We start from the raw sequence: 27752 nt of genomic DNA, 5'->3' as shown, positions 1-27752 counted from the left end.
GCTGCCATTAGAATTTCCCTAGTCTGATTGCCCTGTGCTTTTCCTAGCGGAGAATGTAGATCGTATAATGCTGATGTAAAGCTGGTGTAATTGTGGGTGACAGTCTTTAGACTCTTATTGCTCAGTAGCCCTGATCGCAGTGTGATGGTGGCCGTGCAGGTAGGAGAGGAGAGTACCGTGCTGCCGGGGATGAGAGGTGTGTGTGTGGAGCTGTGTCTGTAGGCAGGAACAGTCAGGATGTGGGTGGCCTTTGGGGGCACCTTCCTCAGAATCATGCCTTCAAGCTAAAGCCAAAGAGAAGGTAAAGCCATCCTGCGTTTGTGTGCGGCCTGTACCCGGTGGGGAACCTGGGGGTAGAGTGGCCGTATCTAAACCGTGAAGGCGGAGAAGTAAGCAACTGCCTCACTGTTTGAACTCAGAGGGAAGATTAGGAGGACCAGGCATTTATTCAAGACAAAGGGTAAAACGCAAACCAGGAAACAGGAAGCCCCATGTGTAAGGGCATTTAAAACTGAGAACTGAAGGCACTTCTTTACCCACAGGGCTGTGGGCTTAGGGAATGAGAATCCAAGCTCCTGCATGTTATTCAAGTCTTTAAAGTCTTTCACAAAATGGCTGGACGAGACCTTTCGATTAATTACCTGCAATCTACCAGAGGGGCCGATGGCCTACTCTAGGTTTTAGCCTTTCTTATGTTCTTAGGCACATAACCAGCAAAATGTTTCGCAAGGACACCAGGATGAACACCTCCACCTTTACCAACACTGCTCATAGTTTCAGTGAATCATCTCACCACGAAGGGTGCCTCCTACACCACAGTGCTCCTGGTCAGTAAACTAAGGCAGTAGTTAGGACATTCTGGTCTCAAGAGAAGAATGCTACTGTACCTACTGGCCCACCACCACCACTCAAGCAGCAGGGACTTCCTCCTCGAAAAGCAGACCGAAAGAGAGACAAACTCATTGCATGAGATGATTTTCATAAAATGTGCACATTTGCAAGGATGACAAATGAGGGATTTCAGTTTTAAAAGAACACATTCTGTAGCAGAATATTGCTGCTTCATTGAGAGTTTAATGGAAAAGTAATGAAAATATGAAAAGCTTCAGCCTTATTATAAAAAAACAACAGGCATTGCTGCTGATTTTTGATGACAGTCCATGTCATCAATCCATGTTATTCCATGTTCTGCTTTGGGTTGAGGAATTCTTTTCAGGATTTCAATCCCTCACATTTAGATAATGATGTGTAAAGCTGTTTGGCAACAGATTGCTCAGCTTGATCCCCTCCTGCCTGCAGTACATCCAGGGGAGGGACACTGAAAGGTGAGATAAGATAGTGACTCTCTCCTGTCTCTTGTGGGCTTTGTTTAATTTCCATGACATCTGCCATTGTACAGGTCCTAGAAAGACTGCTGGTGGTATTGATCCTTTCGGTCGTGGGTATGCTTTAGTGTCTAAAACCACGATGGTTTTCCTCTGAGATGTAGAAAATCCATTCTGTTTATTTTTACGTGGCAGTTAATAACTACCGTCGTGTTTCATGTCCTTCCATGTCATGCACTAGAGAATTAAGTCTGAGCACCTTGATTAATTTGCATTGTAAATGTTTTTATTTTCGCCATCATTGTGCAGTTCAGCGGAGAAGCGCAGTCTGGGTTTGTTGTCACGGCCCCTCGCCGCGTGTATTATGCTCTGTGTTGTTCGTTGCCTAGGCAACGGTATTTGGAATTAGCAAAATGAAAGTCCACGCTAGGAAAACGGGAGCTTCGGAATAACTTCCAAAACATCCGCGTTGTTGTTCTTTGCTGTGGAGAATTTGGCAGCAGTTGAGGTCACAGAGAGAAATGTGCTTTTTATTAAAAGTATCACTGTTATTATCTGTCATTTTGTACGGCGGTTAACTTTCATCTACTGAACTGTCTCTTACCTTATCTGTTCACGGCCGAAAGCGCACTAGATTAACACAGGAATTGCAAGGGTTAGACAATCTTGGCAAGAGACCCGAGCTGGGATTCGAAATTGCAACGTCGATCTGCCAGTGACTTGAACAAACCTGTGACTTGAAAAAAGAAAGTTGAAGTTGCATGTATTGATTCTTTTATTTTTCTTCAGTGCTTTATTAACAAATGGTGTCGTTTAACAGAAGTTCAGGGGGAGGTCAAATTGTAATCTTGCACTACTGCTCTCCTACAGTACGTATCAATACTTGCAGGCTGCCCACAGCTCTTTACTGCCACACACGTCTGTTCCAGCTTCCCTTGCTGCACTCTTGCAGCTGCCTCCCTGACTCATTCCTTGTGTGAGCTGTGACACGGATGATCTTCGGCCAGTGCTGTCATTTCTTCAGCCAGGCGAGATAATGCCGAAGTACTGAGTACACCATCCCTTTACGTTCGTCTACTCGTTTTGTTTTTATTCGCATTTGACCAAACTACAATAAATTAGCAATCACAACAAGTTGCCAGTACGGATGGGTTGTGCCTTGATCAGGGTTCAGTCGGAGCCACTGCTGGAGCTGCTCCCTTATCCTGATTGCCGAGAAGGAAAAATCCTCTGGGAGAATCCAGTCCTGAGTTTGGAGTCTGTCAGCTCCAAATTACTAGTGGAACAACTGGCCAAATTCAGACAAGCCTCCATGAGGTTTTAACTGTAAAAAATACATATTATCTGACCTAAAAGCTATTTAGTCTTGATTCAGTCTTCCCTGTACGCACAGTGTCCGTCAGCTGAGGGCTTAAACTGCGGCCCTGAGTTGGTCATTAATGATTCCAGGGCACTGTTCATAAGAGCAGGGGGGTTATCACCGGTGTCCTGGCCAGATTCCGTCCTGGGCTAATGCAGTCTGGCCGGTTATCTTGATTTTTAACTCCCTGTTCCTGTTCCGGATCCCGTTCTGGATTTTAAATTCATCTGCCTCTGATGGTTCTCCTGGTACCTGGACCCTGGACTGTGCCCCGGATTTCCCCCCCTGGACTGTTTGGACTTGTTTGCCTGCACCATGCCTCCCTGAGCACCGGATCACAGTCGTCACGCCCCCCTGTCTGTCAACCTGTCCTGATCCTCTACGTCTTTTCCCTGTTGTCCTTCTCCACTTACTTCCGGATTATACCGTCTGCATGGGGTCCTGAACTATGCTTCACGGGAGCCCGGACTGGCTCCCGTTACAGTAGAAGAGCGCCTCCTGTTCTCATATTGCGGTCTTCTCCTCTTACTGGGATTGCACAGGTTTCTCCTCCTGATTCTGATGCAGAGGGGCCGCGGCGTGTCACCCAGGCTGCTTCTAAATGTGAAACACTTCGGGGTCTTCCGGGATGCAAAGTGATGCGTAAAATGCAAGCCGTTGTTATTTCTGCTACTACTCTAATGATTACAATTCCGGCAGGAAGCACAAAGCTGAGCACAACCAGATAACACCGCTGCTGTAAATAACAAACTTTTAAACAGCAGTAGTAGCCATTAGTAAATCAGTAGCTGCATTGGCACCAAAGCTGCACTTTTAAAAGTTCGCTTTCAGCGGCTTGATTCTTTCATGTAATCAAAGCACTTCACAGCTTTCAAGAACGGAAGACTCATACTGTATGTTCATATTAGAAGAACACTTCATTTCCCTAGAATTTTCAAATCATTCTTCATTATGTAATTAAGCTTTTCATGTCATCGCAGGCAGAACATTAAGATAAATGCAAATAATAGCTAGAAAGGCTGGTAGCTTTGATTATAAACACTTTTTAGTTATTGCCATTGATTGCCTGCGGAAAAAAAAGTCACCGTTAGTTCCCAAAGCTGATGGATATTTATCACTTCAAGCTACATGCAAAGTCTACATGCATTGTTCAGCCTGAGCACATCTGTAGACATTGATAAATGTTTTTCCTTCTTTGTGTTCCTGCCTTGTGATGCAATGCAGTTCCAGTAAAATACACCAACAAAGAACTCCAGAACTATGGGAATAATTAATATCCATAAAATTAGCACATATTTCACACATTGAATAATTTGCTAACCTAATGAGCCTGCCAATTAACATACTCAAATTGTGATCTCATAAAGCTTCTATCCTAATGCTGAATAAACTGGTGTAAACTTGCGATTTACTTTAATTCCCAAAGGGCAGGAATGCAGGTGGTATTAGGCATAGCAAATCATTAGTGCATTATCACAGACTGTAGACAAAAACAAAAAAGGACAAATTTAACTGTGTAAATGAATGACTTGTCACATATCACAGCGTTTGGTAACAATGCAGTAACAGAAACAAATCGTTGCTTTTTAATGAATAATTACTGTTACAAGACTAGCGGGGTTTTAAAAAAAAAATGCAACTTTATTGTTTATGTTTCAGAATAGTGTGAAATAGTAATCCTGTCTAACACATTACTGCAGTATACCACAGTAGAAGGTGAAGGAAATCACTGAAGAATGATGTAAAGTCTTTAAGTGTATTGTGCACCGTGACACAGAGATGGAGATAAAATGTATGAATACTGTATATCATGGCATTTACTGCAATGAAGAGCTATACGTGTTAACTGTGATGAACTTTAAGAACGGTCATGCATAGCCTATAGTACTGTTCTGTGCATAATGTACACATTCATACTTCTTGCGAACTGAGACTAAATGTCAAAATGGGATTCAGTGAAGTGTTTTGTTATAAGAGGTTTGACCATTTGTGTTAAAATAGCTTTGACCATTTGAGCATTTGTGCTCACCCAAGGTATTTTTAAACTCTCCTATTTGCAGCTGTAAATTCCCTCCTGCAGAGTTTTGCAGATGTTACACGTGTAAAAAAAGTTCGCGTAAGAGAAGCATGCACTACTTTCTACAAGACATAAATAGAAGGATTGCAAGGCTTTTTTCTTAGAAGATTAATCCACATCGGGGGCCAGGGTGGCTCGATAGGGTCAGAGATCTCGATTTTCTGTAAGATTTCCTTATTTTACAGGCGTGTGCATTTGGGGTATAAAAACATATCATTCGCCGCTCTGTACACACCAGGACTGATGTTTTCATATTTAATGAGCACTTAAAGTGTTGAAATACCACAAGCTACAAGCCATCACAAATGTTTCTGATCAAAGACTGCTCATCGACAAGCAAACCGCTCTGTTTCTTAAGGGGAGTTAGAAGGGTTGAAAACAGTGAAAGATAACGAAATGCTGTTTAGTAAGTCTGTAACCCGGGGAAACGAATGCTGGATTGCTGCCGGTGCATGTCTCTGATGAAGATCTCAGAGCAGAAACCCTCACAGCATGTCCTCAGTATCAAACAGCCACCTCTTCTTCTAGGCTAAATGGAAAAATAAACCCCATCTATTTTCACATTTCTGTCTTGCTCTGACAGCTTAATACTTTAAATTCATTTCCCCAGCATTAAGACTGCTTTATATGTTTTTGTACACATGAAGGATTTAATACAAATGAGAAGAGGCTGTTCGGCCCTTTTGGACTAATTAATAATTTACTCGAAGTACTTTAACTCGCCATGACAGGTTCCCACGATTGCCTGTTTAAGGAATTTACAGCACTGGTTTACTAATCTGTTGAATCCACAGTACCACGTCTAAACTTTCTGCGTTCTAATTTTATCCACTGCCCGGATTTCTGGAGACTGGTGCTCTATTAATCAAGGCTGATGGACTCCCGGTCTGCAGCAGTAGTGTTTGGCGAGATGAGTCATGGTGTAGTCATCTGAGTTCCCTGCCCTTGTCGGGAGAAAACCGCGTGCTCACCTGCGCACTAATGCATCCGAAGCTCTCCCAGACACACTGCTCGGCCTGCTCTCCCTGGCGTTCGGCAGTGAGGCCGTTCCTCAGTACGTGCTCCTGGGCTTCGATCAGATCAGTGTGGGCGCATGAACCGCCGTCACCTCCTGGCCTTGAGCTGCAGGAGGACTGCTGGCAGGACGGCAGGATCTGACGGGGCGGAATCGCCCGACGGTGATGTAGGTGACCGGGCCTGTTGGCGGAAGGATGGTCCGTGTGTCTCCTGCCACCTGCCCCAACGGCGGACAGCAGACAGTAGCGGCCACTCCCCGTCTTCGGGAGTGTGTGGGCTCAGAGGTCACCGCTGCCCTGTGAAAAACTCTGTTCCTTTCTTCACGCCTCCTCCCGCAGGTTGGAGGTTCTGTCGTTGTCTCCCCCGGTTTGTGTCGCCCCTTCCCATTACCCCTTTCTGTTTCGCCGTGCTCCTTCTGCTTCCAAAATGTGACCGTGCCTTGCTGAATCGCGCAATACAGAACGACGAGACCACGCGACGCCACTGCTAGCGCTTGTACTGTACGAGTGCATGTGAAAGAGGAAGGGTAATTTTAATTTCTGAAAGGAGGCAAAACAGAGCCTAGCAGCATGAGAAATCTGACAAAAATAGCAAGCTGTTTGGCCCATTTTGCTTTTATGATCCCAGGGCATGAACCCTATTTATTTGAGGGTTTCACCCAGGACCGCAGGGGTTCTGTTTCAGTAACCTGATCGGATGCATTACTCCAAACACCCACGCCTCTGGTTAAGCAGGGGCTTTCAAATCTAAATGCACTCCCTGTTCCAGGCTATAGAGATTCAGTTCCTTTAACCCGGTACGAAGGTTGGGAATTACCCTTTTTAACTAGCAGGTTCAGTCCGTCAGATACTTTTAGCCACGTGTCATTTGTGAGAATCCACTGGAAAGCATCTTCCAGGTAAACACACAAAGGATGGCTTTCAAGATCAGGACACAATCACGATTGCTAACTCTTTCTAACTCCATGCAGCCATGTGAGTTCATTCTCCGTCTTAAAGTGAACAAAATGTTTTTCACTCATTCTAAAACTTTCCAAATAAGTGTGTAATTGGACTATCTTTTTCTGCTCACTCTACGGTGACCTGAAAGCTCATTCTACAGTGTCGGTGAGCATCCCTTTGTGTACAGTATAGGAAACAATGTAGGATTTGCTGGTGCAATTCAGATTATAGTCTATTACATATAAAAGTATTTCATCTCGGAGAATTGTCTGTATTTTCTTTTTTAATCATGTCCTGGCCTTTAACTATTCTGTTTTTGTGTTTTGATTTTACGCCAGCTATAAAGTAAATTACTCATCTCATCAAGACTTTCATTGCTACAGCAATTTGAAAGGATTTTTTAAAGTGAAGTGTGCAGTGGGTATTATTTTATCTTAATACATAAGTACTGAGCAATATCCTTAATGCCCATTGTAGTGGAGAGGATATTTTAAAGTATTATTAAGTCTATTGTTAACCACAAAAAGAGATTACACGGGGACTGTGTAAATATAAACCTAGAATTCTCCTGTGAATCAGAGGACACAAATATAAAATAAGGGGGGAAATTGAGAATAGTAGTCAGCAGTTGAAGTCAAAATCTTGTCTTTTTTCAAAATTAGCTGGAGGTGATTAGTGAATACCTGGATGGTCCCTTATACTTAACAAAGTTCATCTAACATTATACGTCTTTAATTTTCGTTCGGGATTTTGCATATAAATGAATCAGATAATCAAAGAAAGAAGAAGTTATGAACCTGATGTCCTTTACATTATGCACACGAGTTTAAAACACTGGGGGCTGCTGAAATGCATGCAGTTCTTGAACATTAAAGAGCTGTGTGCATACATCACGGCAACACTGAAAGATTAGCTCTAGGCCCTTGCCATCAGATATTCATTTTCTTGATCATTTCGGTTTTTCAGTAAGCTACAGGCAAAGTAAACGCCTCGGTTACTGCCCTCATTGCGCAGAATGAATACCTTTTGGGCGTGTTTGTCACTGTCCCATGCAGACTTTTCAAAATTAATTTTAAAATGTGAAAGAAACCCTGCTTTTTTTGCAGAAACAGCTGGATGAGATCCTCATCCAGGACCAGTCACTTGTCTAACAGCAACGAAACTAACTGAACAGGCTGCGAGACCTTTTCTCGTCTGCAAGCATTCCTATGTTCTTTTGTTCTGAAAAATGACTTTGAGATGTTCTTACAGTGCATTGCATTGTTCTTCACAATGGGCAGTGATACTGTATATACAGTACAGTGGAAGATAAGTACAGTAACGATAGTTGCTAGCATTTATGATCATAAATTAACAGTGTAGTTCATGGTGCACAACTCCAGACTTGGAGGGCTATGTTCTCTGTACTGTATGTCTTCATTAATAATATATCTAATTGTTGGCTTAACTAGACCCTTTCAACTAGTCCAGCTAGACTGCAGCTCTCTGGGCAGGAGATATAAATCCCTGGCATGACTGTTCACCATACAGTATGTGCATTAGCCTGCAGGCTGTATGTAGGGCTGAGAAAGGGTTTTGCCATCTCGCTGGCACAGAGGCTTGTGTCCAGGGATGAGGATGGCAGTAGCAGTGGCCTCTGGAGAGCGACTCCATAATGTTTGCATGACGTGGAAAGCAGGTCCCCAGTGGCTCAGGCTCAGGGAAGTTCCGGTCACTCGTGTCGAATGGTGTCAGCGCTCCTACTCGGTTGACCAATTAATGGTATAGCCTGAGTGGTGATACAATCCGAAAATCACCTGAGCTTGTTCCGCACTCACAGGCTGTCGCTTTCTCTGTACCTGGCTGGACTCCAGCTGAGCTGCCCTCAAGGAGGTTAAACCATCATGCTGCATCTGCTAACAGGTGTGAAACTCCAAGTGGTTGGGGCACTGAATCATGCAATCTTTTGTAAAAGAAAACAAAAGCAACCTCAACCAGTACTTTTATTTACAGCGTGGGGAAAATCAAGCAGGCCACCAGAAACAAAGACCTAAACTCCACTTTTAACTTCTGACTGACTCCCTTGAAGTCTCTCATGATCAGTTACTGGATAGCTAATAAGCTGCTTACCAGCTGTACAATAAAGTCTTTTCCTGAGACTGAGGTTTCTCTCAATCCTCTTCCAAACATTAGTCTCCCTCCAAGGCTCTCATGTCCTGACTCGTCTCTCTGCTGAATCTGCACACAGCACCTCGGCCCTCTGTTCCCGGATGTCACAGGGCACGATTGGAAGACTCTGCTTCCTGGTTATTGAAGGGCAACCGCAGCGCTATCTTTATGTTTCAGGGTTAGAAAGAATCAGTGTTGATGAGTGCCTTTCCAACCACAACAAAAGTCAAATGTACACAGTTACACTGTTAAATCTTCCAATTGACATCACAAAATAGACACCATTTCCAGGTACAGTATGCAAGGCGCAATGCCCTATGATTTAGAAAGAGGCAACAAAACTTCTGGTCACAGAAGCAGGCTTGTGAACACATCTCTTTTAATCCAATAGAAATAATAATAATAATAATAATAATAATAATAATAATAATAATAATAACAACAACATCAATAATTGCTTACACTTATATAGCGCTTTTCTGGACACTCCACTCAAAGTGCTTTACAGGTAATGGGGACTCCCCTCCACCACCACCAATGTGCAGCCCCACCTGGATGATGCGACAGTCCTCTCACACACACCAGCTCTCAGTGAGGAGGAGAGCAGAGTGATGAAGCCAGTTTAGAGATGGGGATTATTATGAGGCCGTGATTGGTAAGGGCCAATGGGAAATTTGGCCAGGATGCCGGGGTTACAAATCTTGCGATTTACTGACAAATACTAATTGCAAATTAACTCTGCATGCAGATCACATTGGAAACTTTATGCAGAGAAATATCTGCTGCACAACCTATACTTATTCGCTTGTACTGTACATCACATTGCATTAGTCATTACAGAGACTATTGAGCAGGAAGGGCCACTTCACATTGCAATTTGGGAATTTGAATGCGAGTTTGTGACAACAGGACAACAGTACTTTCACCAATTTCAGGATTTTGTTTATTTCGAAATTTGTACAATTCTACAAATGACGTGAATGAATTTATTTTGTTACCAGGATTTAATGACTGGCCTGAGAAATCTTCATTGGAGTTCTCCTTTAAACTATCACCTAACCAATCATATTCGCAGAACTGGTCAGGTGGCTGGGAGCAGCAGCTCTTTCAGTACAGCATGCTGGGTAATGTGGTTCAGACAAGGATCTCCTCCCTGCGTGTGTCTGCTGCCCTCTTACAAGGACACAAGTTGTGAAAATGTGCATTTCACTACTGTAGGCTGCAAAGGAACAAGTAAAGGTTTATTCCACGCTGTAAAGAGAAGAAAAGACACACAACGTTTCGGCTCAGGAGCCTTCTTCGGTTGTAGAATTTCAGTATGGAATAAACCTTTACTTGTTCCTTTGCACTACTGTATATCACAAAATGTGCAAGGATTTATTACAACTATTATTCCATCCATCTCAGGCCGCTGTCAGTTTCATTCAGCAGTAGCAGTATAGTGTGGGGGGTGAGGGTGGGGCGGCTGACTGCAGCTGTCATTTAAATCTCAGCTTGCTGCTTCATTTTGTTTAGATGCCTCACCTGCTGTTTTGCCCCTCTGTTTTGTTTTTCTTTGGGAAGTTGGTAACAACAAGCTTTGCAACACTGCTTTGCCGAAAATCTGCCAGACAGAAATCAGTGTTAATGGTAAGAAACAACGCAACAGAAATCAGTGTTAATAATCAGAAGTCATGCAACAGAAATCATTGTTAATAATCCTAATAATTAATGAAGTGATTCTAAAGGCTCAGAATGTTGAATATTCAGTTCACCCTCTGTCCCATGACTTTTCAGAACACTATGCTACCTGCACCAGGACAGTAAATGTTGCCCCCTGTGTCTCAGAGATTACACTACAATAACATCATCACTTAATATCAAGGAACCCGAAATACATTTGAGACGCGGCTTTCCCAAATTGTGTTTTAGTGGCATCTACGGTGCACTATCCCTGCCACATTCATTGCTTGTCTCTTTTTAACTAGAAACTGGTGTTTAAATTGAATTCCCAGACTGCCAGACATTTCAGAGGAAGTTGCCTTTACTGTTCTGTGAGCCAGTCCGATTCTTGCAACCCAAGCTAAAACTTGTTTACAGTGTTAATTAAATGTCCATGGTGGGTTGCCTAAATATGTGGGGATTTCGTTTTGATTGCAGGTACAGTGACTGTGGAGCTCTGGGTGAACTGAGTGAGGATTTTAGTACACTGTGCTGATCAATGTGTTCTTGTTCAGCTCATTAGTGAGGAAAAGACTAAACAGTTCCGGCAACAGAATTACTTGACACACAGTAATCTAGAGTGTTTTGTGCAATTTATTAAAGCATCTATTATGGTTTCCCGTTGAATTTTTTCACATTGCTGCTGTTGCATTTGCTCGATGTCAAGATGTGTTGCAGTTTTCAATGTATTTGCCTGATGCTTTTTTCGGAAATCGGTTTATATTTGCAAGCTTACTGTATATACAGCTGGGTTTGATACAGAAGCAATGCAAGAGCTACCTTAAAAGACACAGCAGCAGTGTTTCACCCAGGATTTGAGCCCACAACCTTCTAGTTATTAGTTCAAAGCCCTAAGCACTGTCTGCGACACTCAGCTGCAGTATATAATCGTTTTCCATTGACAGGTTACAAAATCAGACATCAGGGCTTTTATAAGAATTGCTTCTAGGCAAGAAAAAGTGTTTTTAACTAGAGTGCAGCTGAATTTCAATTAGAGTTTTATATTCACTGATTACACCCACTGTTCGATACCCTGATCTTTAATCATTTTCCTTGCCCCATCTGTTCAAATGAAATAGCCCTAGCAGTTAGTTATTGATTCCAGGTGCATGCTTACCAGTTTCACCGATTCTGGAGGCACCGAGACAGAAACACAACACGCCTGACTTCATCCCCTCCTGACCTCAAGCACTCTTATTGAGGCAGCTTGCTGTTGCTGCTCGGCTCAGCCTTTCTTCGGGGGTTGTGTTTCGCGTGCTTGCGGGGCCTGAGCAAAGCCGCAGAGGGAGATTGCCTTGTTTGCACACGGTCGAAGTCACTGTACAATCCTGTAACACCAGTGCGGGACGTTTACCACTGCAGTATCCACCCCATCAGGCCTGTTACCTCAAGTTAGGAAAGTATCACACAACCGTCATGCTATAGACAGGTGCATCATTACCTACCGCTGTAGAATCAGAGGTGATAACCCTTGATCTATCTATTGAGCATTTCGAATGCCTTGCATGGATTCATTGGTTGAAGCTGTGGAAAGCTAAGTAGTTACCTCTTTACTGTGTCAGGAACTGCGGCATGTCTGACTGTGTGTAATGTGTATGGTATGGTGTGTGGTGTGTGGTCCCTGTTGCATTCTTACACAACAGTGAAGACACTGTGACTTGAGTAGGGATTGATGGAACATTGCCCTTTTCTCTATCCACATCAATTACTGATTTTTGTTCTGTGACTCCCCACAGGTATGTGCAGTACTTTGCACCCTTCAGAATATTTGCTACAGTTGCTAACTTCTGCTCTGCCCGCAAGGTGCTTAACGGTTTGAGGGTGACTGGGTGACACCTTTTTGTGCGTGCTGCCTAGAATCACTTATGCAAATGAGTATGTTCATACTGTATATATTCATATACTGTATAATTATTTAGGTTCAAGCTCTGAAAGTCTCATAACAATCTGCCCTATATTTAACACTGAGCATATGCTGTGCCTTTCAAAGTGCCAACAAGATTCATGGTTTTTCTTCTTCAGCAAAGCTTAGCAACACAAATGTGACCAGATCTGTGTCTTAAGCTTTGTGCTGTGTGATTAAATACAAAAGGAGCCAGGTTACGATGCACCAGTGTTAATCATTTTTCAATTAGTACATGATTGATAATGCTGTGCCCTTGCCATTTGCTGTGATCAATAAGAATAAAAAATGTAACGGATGAACTGTCCTGGCAGCAAAGGGAATCACATTAACAAAATGCAGGGAACAGATTGTTATGTAATATGTAATATCTGAGACTGCAGTATTTGTTTCTGATGCATTTTCTTGTTTTTGGATTTCCCCTGTAACTGTGAAGAAAAGAAGAAAATGATAGACTTGTCTTGCCCACAAGAGTCAGGGACTGAAGTCCTGTGCTAAGAGCACTAGAACAGTGCGGCTCACATGCTGCTGTTTATTTCACTAATAAAGGCTGTCAATTTTCATTACGCAACCTGATCAGCCTGACTGAATGCACAGAGCTCTGAGAGTTTGGTTCTTCCTGCTGTGATTCACTTAGCGTGCCATCATTGTGTGGTTTTAATTTTCCAGACCTTTTCAGCTTCAACTTGCTGGATTCAGTACAATAAGAAACAAAGCCGTTCTGACAAATTATGGTAATGAGTTCATGAAAAGACTGTTTTTGCATCAAAATCATTTCCACCAAACATACGCTCTCACAGATTAATTAGTATGACACCTGTTCTTAACTGATGCAACAGGAAGTGGATTTCAGAAAGAGAAACAGTTATATAATCCATCCTGTCGTTATGCAACAGTTTGATTCTGTTTATACTGCTTGGTTTCTTTTATAAACATGGGGGGGTGTTTAAGAATGATACATCCTGCTAATGGAACAAATCTTCTTGACAATTTTTGTGTTGCAGGCATTTTTATTATCCAGAATCTCCTCTTTTATCATGACAGATAAACACACATCTCCTGGCAGGGCGTTGTAAACGCACTATAATGTATGCGTCTTTGGGGGAGGATTCTGACTCTCTTACCACCTTTCTCCCTCATTGATACAGAAAAGATGGGGCACAAACACTTCTTCTGTGCTGCATTCTGCCTCTTTGGATTCCTTCCAACAGCACTGAGGGAGAATAATGCCCTTCAGAAGTGAGCACTCTGTACACACCTGACTGACTAAACACGTTGCTGGTGCCATCAGTAAACCCGCTCCCAGCTGACTCATTTCTTTAAAACTCCGTTATAAAACACAAGTAAGAAATCCAGATCGAGTCAAACCCTCTGGCCCAGCCCTTTAACCAGAAGCGATGGTTACCACCACGACTGAACAGGTGCAGTTCCGGAGCTGGTGTTTGGGGATGCAGCGTGCCGGTGCCTCATCGCTGTCCTCTTTTCTGTCCCCGGCAGCCCAAGCAGCGCACGTCCCTCGTGTCCTCCCTGGAGGTGCAGCGGCCCAACCACAACTACGACTACTCGGAGGTCAGCTCCTCGCTAGGATACGCCAGCTTCAGCACCAGCCCCCCCATCAGCCCTGCCAACTACTCCATTGGCTCCGTCGAGGACTGCGACCTGACAGGTAGGACCTCCGCGAGGCGAAATGACTGAGCAGACAGGATGTAAGCTGCTTGTGCTTTTGAACTGAATGAAATTGAAATCTTCCCAAGCAGCTGATTTTAAGCATTTGTGGACCAGGGCTACTTTCCAGTCCAGTCGCTTTGCATGACTTGAACGCAAGCAGCCCCTTGATTGCGATATTGATCCTGCTCCTTATTAATTAAATAATCATGGAGCTGGTGGCAGGGGATTGTTTTTTTGTTCTAGCTGAGTACTCAACTAAACGGATTGTATTGATTAGTATTTGAACTTTTATGTCACCAAATAATAGGATTAACTCGAACGGTTTAACTGCTCTCAGTTTCTGCTGTACGTTTCATTTAGGCAGCCTTTTATCTGTCGCGTTTCATAAGTCAACTTAAAACTTGCAAAGGTTCCAAACGGGCAACACGTTCGCCCAATTGAGGATTGGGTTAAGTTAGGAGCTCGGCTGGAACGAAAACCAGCTGGTGTGGGGGTCCCCAGGAACCGGTTTGGGAACCCCGATTCAACAGCCGCTGCTGGCTCACAGGCAGGTACAGCAGGCAGTGGAAGAGTTGAGCGGGGCTGATTGCATCGCAGTTCAGAAATTGTGTTTGTCTGAAAACAATCACCTCAGTCAGAAAGGCTCCTGAACTGGCCTTCTGTGAACACGGTTTGAAAGCATTTGCGCACGTTTACTTGTAAGTCCTTTTCTCCTCTGCACACCGTTATGCAGACATTAAATAGACTTGTTAAACAGACGGGCCCAGAGCTGCGGTCTCATCTGCTGCTAATTGGAGTGGTTTGCAAGCTGTGCTGAAGCCCTGGCTGAGTCACCACACACTGGTCATGGTCACGAGCCACCAAGGGCCATGGGGCTCCCATGTGCTGCTGTGTTGCACAATCATGGCACGACCCTCCCCGGTTGTCTTGACTGGCGTCTGCGCCGACTTCGATATAGCGTCCAAGGAAATAGGACAGCCCCCGTTCCCAGAGCAGAGTCCAGGGCCACCTGTTACTGCCATCACTCTTGGCAATAGGCTGCGCACGAGCTTTAGGGTTACAAATGAAGAAAGCATCCTTGTTTGTCTTTACATTTTGGCAGATATTTGAAAACAGTGTGAAAATCAAAGAAAAGAAGAAAATGACCTCTATTCCATCCCTCCTAGAAGACACTTAATAAAACACTGATGTTAAGTTACCATCCCTCTTACTGCACATTAGATTATTAGACCGCTGTAACAGTTGAGCAGTTTTCTCAGTAAGTACTTAATGCTCATTATCCAGACAGAAGTCTGTAAAATCTCAGCACAAAGACAGATACGTTGCTCTTGAAATAGGCAATTTGAGTTCAAAGGATTTTTTATGGAGGTTTGTTGTAAGGGCAAATAAAATACCAGCGAGTTTAAGAAGCTGGTTGACAGACACATGGCCTGAAACTTCGCAGGGTGCTGATGACACACTGATTGCAACACAGAGGAGGCTGGAATCAGTGGACCATTATTGTGAACACCTACAAGGTGCTCGCCTGTGTGCTTGTCACTAGTTTTCAGTGTTGTTTGCATTAATAACTGAAAGAGTGTTATTAAATCAAATTTGATTTATTCCAGAAAGGCAAATTCTCCAAATTCAGATACACATCTTATGCAGTATGTACAGTAAATGTCTGATAACTTTTCAGACACCAGTCTGTTCAGGAAAGTGCAATTCCCCAAGGTGTCTGGAAACAGATGTTATCTGGGGGAAAGAAGAAGAGTTTTAGTTTGTCACAGTAGGACAGATCATGCATAGTGCATTTTGCTGCGAGGGAATGTTGGTTTGCTTTCATGAGAGTTTGCGAAGTCTGAGTAAATTTAAACTATTCCTGATTTAGAACTTGAAGCAGAGCGGTAGGACTGTATTATACACTGACAACGTGAAATCCGTTTAATCTGTAAGATATTGTGGCAGCTCATCCTTTGCCGATAGAGTGATGGTGGTTAGTGTGCATAGATCCACCACCAATAGCTGGGCCTCTGCGCTGTTTCTACTCTGGAGTGCAGCTGTACAGGGATTCTCTGAGCAGGTCTAGCCCTGGTGTCACAGAGTCACTGCCCCTCACTGATCTGGTCCCCAGCCCACTGATCCAGATTCCCCCAGATTCCCCTCCTGTGCAAACCAGACAGGTCACCCGTTGCCTTACCTCTGGGCAATACCTTCACAGTATAAACATATTGGATTTAAGATGTCATCACCAGACCTTCTCCTGTGTTCTTTCTGTTTTGTATAGTAAATATATTTCTAGTCTTATAGTTTTTACAGTAAAACCTGACTGGAGCTACAAGTCCCACTGACACCTGCATGCTAATGCCTGCATGTTCCTCCTCCCTACGTCGCCCCCTAGTGGCTTAAACCAAGAACAGCTCGGGGAGACAGCTGTACTGCCACAGGTATCTATCTACAAGCACTGTCTAGTACTGATAGTCTGAAAGAGGAAAGTCTAGTTGCTTGTGGTTAAACCTTGAGAGGTGCAAAATGAGTCTGAAATAGATGCTGAACAAGACAAAACAAAGCCATATCACCCTAGTCTACTGCACACAGCAAGAGCTTGCTGACAGTGTTTGTCAATGGCAAAACTCTTTCAGAAAATGAAATATACTGTCCGGCTTGACAGCGCCATGTTATTCCCAGGGTCCTCTACTGCTTACGTTAACAGCGAGTGATGCTCATGTGGCTGATGGCCAGCAAGGTCAGCGGTGTGAAAGAGTCCTTTATGAAGGTTTTTGTGTGTTGTTCTCTGACAGCAAAGTCTAAAACGTTGGCAAAAATCTCTCCACGGAGTGGGAGCAGGCAGACATCGGCTGGCCCTGGGTGCCCACAGGAAGTCTTTGCAGTGTCTCTCTCGCTGTGTTTCCTCCTGTCTTGCGCCGAGGCTCAAGGCGAGATGTTTAGCAGGTGTTCTCTTGGTGCTGCTCCGCCGTTTGCTTCTGGAGGTTGCTCATTCCCTGCACAGAAGCAAGGGGCTCCTCATGTTGTCAGTCTGCCGTTCATCCCTGCCGGCCCGGGCCCGGGCCTGGGGACCCGCTCGTAGGTCACTCAGAGGTCAGTGTGGAATTGCTGGACGTTCGGCCGGAATGCCTCGGGGTTCATCCTCAGAGGCGCAGCGACAGGCTGAGCTGACAGGGAAACTCGGGTTCAACTGCTGCTCGTGCCACATCACCGGTCATCTGGTAGTCTGTAGCCTGGGTGTGTTACTCCGAAGACCTGTGCCCTTTACCGTATCGCTGCGCAAAGCCCTGGCTCCTGTTTGACACTTCTGGAAGAAAGACATATTTCCTGATCCACCTAAAATCTTTTTGGCTGTTTATACTATAAAGACCTTTGCAGACAAACCTGACCCTGAATGATTTTTTATTGCCAAAATATAATTGTATATAGAATCAAATTGGTCTAAACTGGATATAAATAATTCCCAAAAAACATAAGACCACGTCTATGAAGTGGCCATCCTATCCCATTAAATGTAGAAAATTGAAAAGGATAAATTAAACAATTAAAAACAAACTATGTAATCAATTTCCAAATTTAAATTCCGAGGTGTTAATCCTTCCATTTGAGGAATCTAGTGATTGATTTTTTTCTAAAAGCAATTATTATTATTTCTTGTCAAAATCCTGGTCCTCTCACCTGCAGGTCTGTACCCCAGCCCAGCTCTCAGTTACACAACTGAGCCTTTATTTCACATCTTAACAGAATGAATTTGACTGTTCCCACCTCTTAAACATGCTGGACACCACCGTTTAACCATTGTGTTAAAATCCAAAACGTATGTGCTAGGTGATTATTATTATTATTCCTTACACTAATATGGCTCTTTTCTGGACACTCCACTCAAAGCTCTTTACAGGTAATGGGGATCCCCTCCACCACCACCAGTGTGCAGCCCCACCTGGATGATGCACCAGTCCGCTCCCCACACACCAGCTCTCAGTGGGGAGGAGAGCAGAGTGATGAAGCCAGTTCAGAGATGGGGGTTATTAGGAGGCCATGAATTGGTAAAGGCCAGGGGGAAATTTGGCCAGGACGCCGGGGTTACACCCCTACTCTTTTCGAGAAACACCCTGGGATTTTTAATTACCACAGAGAGCCAGGACCTCAGTTTTACTTCTCATCCGAAGGACAGCGTCCTCTTCCAGCAGCAGCCTTAGCTTTCCCAGGAGGTCTCCCATCGAGGTACTGACCAGGCTCACACCTGCTGAGCTCCGGTGGGCTGCTAGTTGTGAGCTGCAGGGTGATATGGCTGCTGGGCTGTGCACTAATCAAAGGTTCCGTCATTGTCTGTCCACTAGTCTGTCTGGAGTATTTTATCTGCTGGCCCCTCTAATACCTCTTCCATTAATTAAGCAATTAACCTAATTATTTTCTTAATTAGACACATGCAGGTTTTTTCTTAAGGTCTGTTATAGTTGATTAGTGAAACAATACAGTACAGTAACCTATGAAAGACCTTCAAGCAAGATTGCAAGTATCAATAGTTATGCTTTTAATTAAATAATTAGCCCAGCTACTGTACAGTATGTAACTGAGAGCTGTGGCGGAACACAAACCAGCTTCACACTCCTGGGTTAGACGTTGAGTTTAGACAGTTCAGTTTCCTTAGATCCTTAGTTTCCTTAGTAGATGGTGGGCGACGAGTTCTAAAATTCCAAAACCAAATCAGTTTAGGTCTCTGTCGTGATTACATTTATCTAGATGTTATTTACCGTGCATCTGTCTTAGATTGTACTCTAGATTAGTTACTGCTTTTGGCCAGGAGAAGCCTTTAAACCAATCCCATTACCATCTTTAAATCGAAACCTAATGTTCTAGAAACAAGAGTGTTTCTCAAATATGGATTATAGTTGAGGCTGGAATAGGAAAAGCTGTGTGACCCAGTGAGAGCTCAAAGGATACGTGTTAGAAAAGCTAAAAGCTGGATTATTTTCCTTTCAAAATGTGTAAGAATTTACTCTATCAGTACATTTTCTGCCAGGTATTAAAACTGCCTGTGCCGCATCCATAAATACTGTTTCAACTGTGTTTTTCTTTTTTTTTTTGGAATAAAGAGATTTAAATGGTAAGTGGTTTGTTTTGTCATGCAGAAATATACAGCATTTCAGAGCTTTGAAGTCCTTTATCTTGTAAATGCAATGCCGTTTTCGCTGGCATGTCATTAACAATTATTAGATTCTCATTTTCAGATACTGTACTGTATGTGTCTTATTTACCTCTCCGGGCGCAGTTCATATGACTTTGCGTGACGGCCCTCCTGCGGGTCCACGCAGTAACACTCCTGAGTTCCAGAGTCCGGCGTGGCGTGAGAGGAGCGCGTCTCCAGTGGGGCTCGTGCTGCTGCTTAGTCTCGCCTGCCTTCCGCGCGCGCCTGGATACCCTGCGTTTTCACTGGGACTAACCCGTTATTGCAGTCATATGGGGGAAGCACCAATGCTTTTATTATTACTTGCTGTGTATTTAGTTTTGTGTTCTATTTCTGAACGCTACAGCAGAGTGGAGGCTACAGAAATGGGACGTTTTTAACTGTTCGTTAAAAGACCATTCTAATTTATTCACTACAATGCAGATTTTATATGACTATGTGATGAGGGGGGTTTTCCTCTGTCTACCTCAGGGACTGCTAGCTGTAGCCTCTCTACAGCTCCCTATGCTCCTCTGTGATCAGCACACACACCCGTGTCCATTAAAGGACAGCAAACCCCTCCTCACGCACTCTCAGAGCTGGGGTGGGTAAGGGAGGGTTGCTGGAGGAGGGGTCATACGTGTTCACACAGCGGTTAAGAAAGGGTCACTTCTGACTGACGTCAAATTCAGGTGATGGAAAGACTTGCAGAACAGTTACGTGGTGGGACAGTTAAAACCAGACTCTCATTTCCAGCGCTGAACTGGATAGTTATGTGTTTATGCAGCTTGGCATGATCCTGAAGCAAGCCGAGTGAAGTGTCTCACCCCCAGCTTTGAGCCCACAACCCACCAGTTAAGAGCCTTAACCACTGACGTCCACACTGCTGCTAGAAAGAATCTCATTTTTGTCTGAAATGGATGACGGAACACGGTTTTCCCTCTATACGCACTGGATTTTTCTGTACCCTGGCCCTGCCCTTTCGTAAGCCTTGTCTGGGGGCCCACGCGACACGGGACACGCGACACGTGGCCATGACTCTGACCATATACAGTAGCGATATACAGAAATATACTGACGCGCTGGGAGCAGTTTGGTATTAATACAACTAAAATTAACGAGGAAAGGAAGTCATTCAAAATAGGTAAATAAAAATGGTTAAGATTGCCATAATTCCCATTTACCGCAAATAAACTCTGCCACGGACAATAATAACAGATTTCCACTCATTTTTCTCTTTCTTTTCCCTTATTCCCTATGAGCTTTCGTGAGGTCTATTGTATTGTTGCCTTGGCAACTGGCAATGCACAGAGAACTTGTAGCTGTGTTAGAGATGGCTTGCATTTATAGGTGGATAAATCAAGCGATGCAATTTCTCAGCCGCACGGGGAGAGCTGTGCTGTCTTCCGGCTCGCCATATAAGGCGTGCACTTCCTGCTCCGCTCCGCTCAGCGTCAGAGCAGTGCCCAGAGTGGCACATGGGGCAGGCGGCTGGCGCCAAACGAGGTGCCGTGCGTAGTGACAGCGCAAAAGCTACACCTTCTGAGGAGACTTTGCAGTTATATGCCAAGACAAAAGATCAACCTGTGCATATGTATTTCATCAAATAGTACAGTACGCAGAAGTAGTTGTTTTTTTATTAAATGCTTGATGCAAGCTGAAATCATGCTGAAGTCACAAGAAGCAGGAATTGCTTTTCTATTTATAGAGTAATATCGTACTCGGGACATGTGTGCTGTATATATCTCGTCATCTGTATGTATCTGTGCAGAGACACGTGGGGAGACACATGACGTGCACCTGCAGTGTCTTTCCAGAAAAAAATGCCATGAGTCTGGTTGGTAAAGGTATCATTTCACACGTCAGATAATAAATGACCAGAGAATCTTCTTTTTATTTCTAGGACAAGACACTGGGCTCTCGTGAGCAGAGCACGGAGTGTTTTTTTTTTTTGCAAAAGAAAACAAATAAATAATTCAATAAAATGTATAATAAGAAATGATATTTGTGCTCAAAATAAATATGTGTAACTCGACTTTAAAAAAAATAGCCGGCGTGTCATATCAATGATTTCAATATCGCGCGCTAATGAAGATCCTTTGGGATCGATTGATCATGAAAGAGCTGGATGAAGGAGATCCTTGGATGAACAGCAGCCAAACGAGCAAGCCATGCTGAGTGACCTTGTCTCGTCTGTAACCTTCTTCATGTTCGTATGAATTTCTTGAAAGCTCCTCTTGATTAACTGCAAGAGAGAGCAAAGAGGATGAATAATGGACTACATTAAACGTGGGCACACTGTGCCATCTGGCTCGTTCACAATCAAGGAAGGAGGAATGTGCCAAACGTTCTGCTTCCTAAAGATGAGCTAAGTGGTATTTAGATGTCCCTGCACAGGAAGCAAAAGGTACAAGTGATTCCTGGCAGACTGCACTGTTTTAGTCTTGGGGGGCGATAAGCTGTTTGCCCCTCACCCCCACTGTTACTTCAGCATTGCTTTAAAAAACTGAAAATCCAAACTCCCCAAACTGGACTGGACTCTGTCAAGAAATGTCTTGCATGAGACTTCAGGATGAATAAGCTTTGGATTATGGCCACGAAAGTCTATTTTTGACTCATTTGTCCAGAGCATGTTCCAGATGTCCTGTTTTTCCATCAAGTGCTGTTTTGCACATGTTCTTCTTGGAGAGCTGGGGTTTACTCCTGTCTATCCTTCCAGGAAAGCCATTCGTATTCAGTCTTTTCCTGGTGGTGGAGTCATGAACTCTGACACTTACCATAGCAAGAGAGGCCTGTAGATCCCTGGATGTGTCTCTGGGGTTCTTGGAGACTTCTAGGAGCATCACACGGTCACATCTTGGAGAGAGCCTGGTAGGATGGCCACTCCTGGGGAGATTGGTAACAGTCAACAGTTCCCACCGTGTTTTAACTGTGGAATGATGGACTTCATATTGTTTGGATAAGCAGCAACAAATCTTTCCCTAAGACAGACAGATTTCTTTTGATCTGGATACTATGTGTGGTGCAACCTCCTGACCAAACTGGCAATGTTTCTGTTTTGATATAGAAATGGAATCTCTTCCTGATTTGCATGTATTTTAGTGCATCTGATTTAACATACCCTCTTAACTGAGGTGGCGCTCTTACTTTTTCACATTGTAGCACCATCTCACATCATGTTATACCAAGCGCATCTCCTTTCTGAGGCATGATGGCATCACTTGCCTCTGCACTGTGCCTTGAACACACTGTAGGTACTCCACACCCCTTTTAGCAACCAATGAAATAGCAGTCTCCAGCTATGGCATTTAACTCGCACCTCGAGAGGATCATCAATTTGCTTGTAATGACTCCTCTGGTGGCCTTCAATCATTCTGTTTGTACCACTTGACCCAAGGCTGTCTGCATAATCAGCTGAGAACCCTTGACGTCATCCTTCCCAGTGGTTAAGACTGCATGACTGGAATATGCTGCTGGGCTTGTGAGCACTTTCCCTCAACACAGAACTCCTCTACTTGAAGTTGAAAGCTCTTTTTGTTTAATTTTGCTCCTGGAACAGCCTTTTTTTCAGTCTCCTCTGTTCTACAGCACAGTGAGGCCTTCCTTGTTCTCTCCTCCAGATCCCAGAATTCCCGCTGCGCAAGAGTAAGAGCAGGCCACACACTGGTTAAGGCAAGCTGAACTGCCATGAAGCTCACAAAGTGTCACCCACTAACTCGTGCTTGGGAAGATTGAACAGGGGGTTTACTCTGAAGTGGGATATGGAACAGTTCATGCTTTTCCACACTATGCACTCCTTTCAGTTGGCATTGAATGTCTAAAATACCTCAGTGTCTTAATTTCTGGAGTCTTGTTCCCCTTGCTGACTCACCCAGGCTGTAGGTGTTTGTTAAAATGAATGCAATGTGCCACATCTCTTGTGTATCCTAAAAACAAGCAGGAATGTGTGGGAAATGGAGAAATCAATATATTTCTAAATCTATCACTGTTTTTCTCCAGAGATCATAATTGAGCACATTTATTGATTCCTTTGCATTTACAGTAGTTCAGTGCCATTTAAGCCTAGACTTTATTTGGATTGATTAAGTCTGAATGGAGACTTCAGTCTGACTTTTGCAGAAAACTATGACAGGACCCTAAACAGTTAGAAAAGAAAGTCATTCACTGATTGGATGTATTGACCTATTAAACTATGAAACGCCTATTGAAAAGAGAGGAAATTGAATGGTGAGCTGATTCAGAATGTGAATTATGTCAAGAATGTGTCATCAGGTATTTCATTGTAGAAAACAGGAAAGAGCTTGAAATGTTTTTCAAGGCTATGCAGAGCTGGAATTTGGCTTCTAAAGGAAGCTGTTATACTGTTCCTGCACAATTCACCGAACATAGTATTGTTTTGTGTTTAATGTTTTTCAAAAAAGCCTGTTTCTACTTTGTTACATTCATTAAATTTCAGATATTTTAAGTTTTTCTTAAGCTGTTAGTTGTTAAATATATAGAAGCTCTTTGAGAAGATGTTCTGTGTTAATGGCTACTGTAGGTTCATTGAAAGTTGTGCTCTTTGCATTTCTTGTTATTATTATCAGGAATCATTACTAATGTATTGAAATATATTGCTCAAACAGCACATTCTAGAACAAATAAACTTTCACTATAATAGTGAAAATGCGGTATGTGGACAGGGTCTTGTAACGGAAGCGTTCTTTCCGGACCCTATGCAGACGACACGATCCGGGCATGAGTGAGGAAAACACGGGAAAAAGCATGCGGGAGTCGGGGATGAAAACAGGGGGCGTGTCCATGGTGCGCTGGTGTTCGGGGGAGGTGTGGCCGAGGAAAACAATCCAGGAATAAGTCCAAGGAGGAATCCAAGAGAAGGTGAAAATCCCAAACCGGGCGGCCCATCCGAGACAAACAGAATAAGAACAGGAACTGGTCGGAACCGGCAGGAACAGGAACTTAAAAGCTTGACGGGACCAGGCACTGCCAGATCCCAGACTCGCCTGGGACAAAAACCAGTGCAGAGCCCGGAATAGCGTCAGTGTCTGGCTTTTAAGGGGAACTGAAAAGGGGGCTGGAACAGGGAGCAGGTGCGGTGGATGAGTAAAGAACAAGGAAGGGGTGTCCTTAAGAGGAGGGGTTTACGAACGTGACAGGTCTATTCTCAACTTAGCTGTCCAAAAAGATTTCCACTGTAGGGTTCTTTTACTCATTAAAGTGTTCACCTTGAGGATTCAAGTACTGATAAAATTATTACACCATTGCTCAACACAATGGACATCATTAGAAGGGGGTGGATACTGTTGCAAGTGCTGTGTGGAAAGCAAAAACATGGTTCCCATTGGAGTATTCCTATGGAGTGTTGGACATCCTGTTGAGTATGGACATGTTCATATTGAGTGTTGGACATCCTGTTGAGTATGGACATGTTCATATTGAGTGTTGGGTATCCTGTTGAGTATGGACGTGTTCATATTGAGTGTTGGACATCCTGTTGAGTATGGACGTGTTCATATTGAGTGTTGGACATCCTGTTGAGTATGGACGTGTTCATATTGAGTGTTGGGTATCCTGTTGAGTATGGACGTGTTCATATTGAGTGTTGGACATCCTGTTGAGTATGGACGTGTTCATATTGAGTGTTGGACATCCTGTTGAGTATGGACGTGTTCATATTGAGTGTTGGACATCCTGTTGAGTATGGACGTGTTCATATTGAGTGTTGGACATCCTGTTGAGTATGGACGTGTTCATATTGAGTGTTGGACATCCTGTTGAGTATGGACATGTTCATATTGAGTGTTGGACATCCTGTTGAGTATGGACATGTTCATATTGAGTGTTGGACATCCTGTTGAGTATGGGCGTGTTCATATTGAGTGTTGGACATCCTGTTGAGTATGGACATGTTCATATTGAGTGTTGGACATCCTGTTGAGTATGGACATGTTCATATTGAGTGTTGGGTATCCTGTTGAGTATGGACGTGTTCATATTGAGTGTTGGACATCCTGTTGAGTATGGACGTGTTCATATTGAGTGTTGGACATCCTGTTGAGTATGGACGTGTTCATATTGAGTGTTGGACATCCTGTTGAGTATGGACGTGTTCATATTGAGTGTTGGACATCCTTTTGAGTATGGACGTGTTCATATTGAGTGTTGGACATCCTGTTGAGTATGGACGTGTTCATATTGAGTGTTGGACATCCTGTTGAGTATGGACATGTTCATATTGAGTGTTGGACATCCTGTTGAGTATGGACATGTTCATATTGAGTGTTGGACATCCTGTTGAGTATGGGCGTGTTCATATTGAGTGTTGGACATCCTGTTGAGTATGGACATGTTCATATTGAGTGTTGGACATCCTGTTGAGTATGGACGTGTTCATATTGAGTGTTGGACATCCTGCTGGGTATGGGCGTGTTTCTGTTATGTGTTGGACAACCTGTTGGGTATGGACATGCTTTCCTATTCAGTGGTTGGCATTTTGTTGTGTATAGACATGCTGTGAGGTGTCTGTCTGCATAAGAAATTTAATTCCTAATTGAAAAATAAGACATATTTTAAAGAAGTGTTATTTCTTAAGAAAGCTCACTAATTACTACTGTATGCCAGTAATTGTATTTTTACCCTGTAAGCACAACATCCTTACCCATTATTGAGTAAAACGGTGTCATTGAAGCACTGATTGGCTTTCTTTTGTAATTACCCAATACAATAATTTACTATATAATATACAGGCATTTTTCCTGTAGTTTTGTATTTTTTTTACGCTTAAGAAATCATTAAAATCTCTAAAGCACTGTAAATTAAAAATGTAAATCTATCAAGTGTTAAAGAACAATCTTCAAAAAACCATTTAAGCTTTCTTTGATGGTGGTGTGGCTATCACATTTTCATTACAGATAAATTCCACACAGGAATTAAGATTTGAAAGATGCTGACTGGCTCTAAGTCAGATGTAATTTCAACATGATGAAGTGCTTTTGATTGAGGGTTGTAATGCAGAATATTTCTTTGTTATGATATTAGCGATTTAGGGGAAAACATAACCATACTGATATAGTCTTTGGTCTTATGATGGTACAAATGCCACGTTTAAAGGGTTTTTTCAAATACTTTGATTCATTTATCGATAGCTACTTCTTCCCAAGCTCCCAAGAATACACACTGAAACACTAACCAGAGGACACAAGTGAAGTCCATTTAAAACAAGAACAAGAAGCACTTCTTTACACAAAGGGTAGAGAGGGGAACAAGCTGGTCGGTGATGTCGCTGAAGCTGATATTCTGCTTTATATATAAAAAAAAACAGCTGGATGCTCCTTTAGGAACCATTACTATCCTTCTTAAGACATGTTCAGTAGTAATAATCAGTCAGATAACTAAATAATACCTAATAGAGGCTGGGCTGCAGCTGACCAAGTATTAAACTCTTAACTAATAATCCTTATACTTATATAGCGCCTTTCTGGACACTCCACTCAAAGCTCTTTACAGGTAATGGGGATCCCCTCCACCACCACCAGTGTGCAGCCCCACCTGGATGATGCGACGGCAGCCAGAGTGCGCCAGTACACTCCCCACACACCAGCTCTCAGTGGGGAGGAGAGCAGAGTGCACCAGTACACTCCCCACACACCAGCTCTCAGTGGGGAGGAGAGCAGAGTGGACCACTACACTCCCCACACACCAGCTCTCAGTGGGGAGGAGAGCAGAGTAATGAAGCCAGTTCAGAGATGGGGGTTATTAGGAGGCCATGATTGGTAAAGGCCAGGGGGAAATTTGGCCAGGACACCAGGGTTAAAAACACTACTCATTTAGAGAAATACTCTGGGATTTTTAATGACCAGAGAGAATCAGGACCTCGGTTTTACATCTCATCTGAAGGACAGCACCTTTTTACAGTATCGTGTCCCCGTCACTATACTGGGGATTTAGGACCCACTCAGACCACAGGGTGGAGCCTGGTGGAGTCTGCAGATCTAGTCCAGTTTACCGTAGATCACGTTGAGATATCTGATATTGGGTGTCAACTCCGAAAGAATGCCCTTGGCCTTATTCAAAAAGAACAATGACCATTATAATTTGTGTAAAACTAGGTATTTGCTCAGGGCTCTGGATTTAGTACCCTGCTTATCTGAGTAGTTCTAGGGCATACTGTATTTGATCACTACTTGCAGTCTGGAACCTGGTTTAATGTCTCTAATATAACTCGTGAAAGGTCCAGCTTCAAAAGCACAGTCCCCCTGACGCTAGGCTGCTGTCAGGAAAGTTACAGACCTGGAAGAACAGTTCATTGCTGTATCTCGTGTTCTGGGTGTTTTTAAAATGTATCCCCCTTGATTAGAGGGTCTTTATTTTTGATTCAGTACTTCATTAATGACTTTATCAGGCCGACACATAACGAGGTTCTGTTTCTAAGGGTAGGGCACTCCCTTAAGAACCAGAATG

At 43.4% G+C, this 27752-nt stretch overlaps 1 protein-coding gene across 7 annotated transcripts in view; it reads left to right on the top strand.

Moving 5' to 3' along the window:
• Positions 1 to 27752, top strand: part of anks1b (ankyrin repeat and sterile alpha motif domain containing 1B) — a 339546-nt gene that overhangs the window by 221460 nt on the left and 90334 nt on the right. For all 7 annotated transcript variants that reach the window (XR_011190118.1, XM_015351924.2, XM_015351925.2 and 4 more), the window contains exon 12: positions 13970 to 14138. Coding sequence is in view for 6 of the 7 variants with exons in the window: in XM_015351924.2 (XP_015207410.1) it covers positions 13970 to 14138 (169 nt within the window). In the remaining variant the exon portion in view is untranslated. The remainder of the gene's footprint in view (positions 1 to 13969; positions 14139 to 27752) is intronic.

The sequence above is a fragment of the Lepisosteus oculatus genome, chromosome 7 (genome assembly GCF_040954835.1).
Source record: "Lepisosteus oculatus isolate fLepOcu1 chromosome 7, fLepOcu1.hap2, whole genome shotgun sequence".
NCBI lineage: Eukaryota > Metazoa > Chordata > Actinopteri > Semionotiformes > Lepisosteidae > Lepisosteus > Lepisosteus oculatus.
This window is presented reverse-complemented; position numbering and strand designations above follow the sequence as displayed.